General features: G+C 24.7%; 1 protein-coding gene across 1 annotated transcript; it reads left to right on the top strand.

Annotated features, from left to right (window-relative positions):
- The first annotated feature begins 838 nt into the window (after positions 1 to 838).
- Positions 839 to 2,072, top strand: Mrps11 (mitochondrial ribosomal protein S11). The gene is made up of 4 exons (XM_072895998.1): positions 839 to 1,184; positions 1,385 to 1,613; positions 1,744 to 1,809; positions 1,888 to 2,072. Exons 1-4 carry the CDS (start codon positions 943 to 945, stop codon positions 1,993 to 1,995), a joined length of 645 nt encoding a protein of 214 aa, XP_072752099.1. The 5' UTR covers positions 839 to 942; the 3' UTR covers positions 1,996 to 2,072.
- Positions 2,073 to 2,410: the final 338 nt, after the last annotated feature.

The following is a 2,410-nucleotide window of genomic DNA, read 5'->3' as shown; positions in this document are numbered from 1 at the left end:
TATGTATACATCAAAACAAGCATTATGTGTATCAATTTAATTTAGCACTTAATATCACATTATTTACATTAAAAGGTGTTAGTAGAACTAATGAGAATTAATTGATTATCGCCATTTATAACAGACTGTAATATATTTCTTAAGATAATTAGCAAAGTCAAAAACGCATAAATAAATAATAAATAATTTATTACGTAAAACAGAATTATTTACTTGTTTACGATTTGAAAAATAAAATTATTAATATATATTTAATAATAAACGAATATTATATCATCATACAAGAACAATACAGATTATTTTTTAATTAATAATATATATTAATAGAAATGTATTCAAGAGATTTACATATCAAATTTCCTTTCTGCTCAGTTCACATTACAACTAATAAATTATTAAGACTGTAAATTATTAAAACTGTAATATAAAATAATAAAATTAACAGAAGTTCCATATATTATCATAGTATTATTATATATAAAAAAATTTAAACAAATAAATATATATACACACACAATTAAAAGTTAATAATTAATTTCAATTAATTTAATTAATATTAATAACCATTAAAATAATAAATAATCTTTTATTAGAAAAACTATGAGATATTAAATATAAATATTGAACAAAAATAATTCGAATGTTTTGGAAGTAATGATAAAATAGCTCGAGGTATATAAATTGATTGAGAAATTCGAGAAGTTCAAAAATACCGACTGGTTTGTGAAACAGCATGAGATTGCATGCGAGAGGTCGCCAGTAACCGATCAATCAGCTATGCAAAGCTGTACCATGCCGGTAAGAATTTCTTTCTTCACAATGCTGCAAGAAACACAGAGATGGCAATAGTGACATTGTTTATACATTAGTGTATCTATTCGTTTTCTTGGACATTATTTCTTATATAAAATATTAAAATATTTATTGAATTAATAAATTAAAATGATTGGGTCTGCTTTACGCATGACGAAATTTCCTGCACCAACAAGAAGCGTGTCAGCTGATGGTCGATTACCCTCGTTGTTTGCCTATTTAAATATTATAACCTCGAGAAACATTGGCACTACCATATTATGCAGCAAAGAGATTCGACTGAGAAACGAAAAAGTGAAAGTTGGTGAAGGTTCAAAATATCAGTTAGTAGAAGGAGAAACTACAATCGACACATTGAATATTAATCAACAGTAAGTACTAATTACATATAACATTTATATAATTAACCCTACAAATACCTTGTCTAACTATCTGTGATTGTTGTATAGAGATGATAATTGTAGTGTAATATAAATGAAAAAAGAAAATTTAATGTAGTTATTTTATCTCACTCTATTGGTTTATTTCATTACTGATTAGAAAATACAATCTATTTTTATTATGTTTTCAGGGAGCATCTATTCCCTGATGCAGATACTCCAAATCGACTCTTTGATGGAGTACCATTTAAAGATTTACATATTATTAACATAAAATCAACTCCTAATAATACAATTATTAATTTTACTGATGCTAATGGGAAAGTAATATCACTGCATTCAGCTGGTATAGAAGGTTTTAAGAATGCTAAGAAAGGGACAAATATTGCTGGTCAACAAGCAGCAATAACAATCGGTAATGTAAGTATAGATTATATTCTGTAAAAATTTAATGTATATAATATGATATCTTACGCTAACATACTTACATTATAGATATGGAATGTACATATATATATTTATCTTTCAAATGTATTTTTCTGTTATTCAGCGTATTCGTGAATATGGTGTAAATACAGTGAGAATACGAGTACAAGGTATTGGAGCAGGTAGAATGGTATGTATTTAAAAAAAAATTATTAATTGTTTTTTTCAACAGATAATATATATTCTAATATTAAAAATGGTTTTTCAGTCTTCTATAAAAGGTCTCCAAATGGCAGGGTTAAACATTATATCAATTACAGATGCTACTAGAGTAAGTTGGTGTCCACCCAGACCGCGAAAACAAAGACGCGTGTGATTATTATATGTTAAAATTTATTATTAATTGTGAACATATTATTGGATATAATAATAGATTTTATAAAAATTCTAGAAGATGCATTATTTCCAAATATTCATTTCTGATAATCAGTATTTTCCTAATAACTAAACCCTACATTACACTATTAAAACTTTATGATTTCAAATTCCAATGAGATAGAACGAAATCCTAAACTGTCATTTTCATTTAATTACATGATAGAAATGTGTTTATTGTAAAGATTATTCTTATTATGTTTCTTCTTTATTTTTCCAATTTTATTTACAATAAATAATAAAATACTGTTATTCTATAAATATTTTTATAAATAAACTTTCTGGAAATATATAAGTATAATGCAAAAGTAATATTAATATAATATTAAAATAATACAAAGTAATATAATAACGTT

Source organism: Anoplolepis gracilipes, chromosome 7, assembly GCF_047496725.1.
Source record: "Anoplolepis gracilipes chromosome 7, ASM4749672v1, whole genome shotgun sequence".
Taxonomy (NCBI): Eukaryota; Metazoa; Arthropoda; class Insecta; order Hymenoptera; family Formicidae; genus Anoplolepis; species Anoplolepis gracilipes.
The sequence above is the reverse complement of the archived record's forward strand: the minus strand, read 5'-3'. Positions and strand labels throughout refer to the sequence as shown.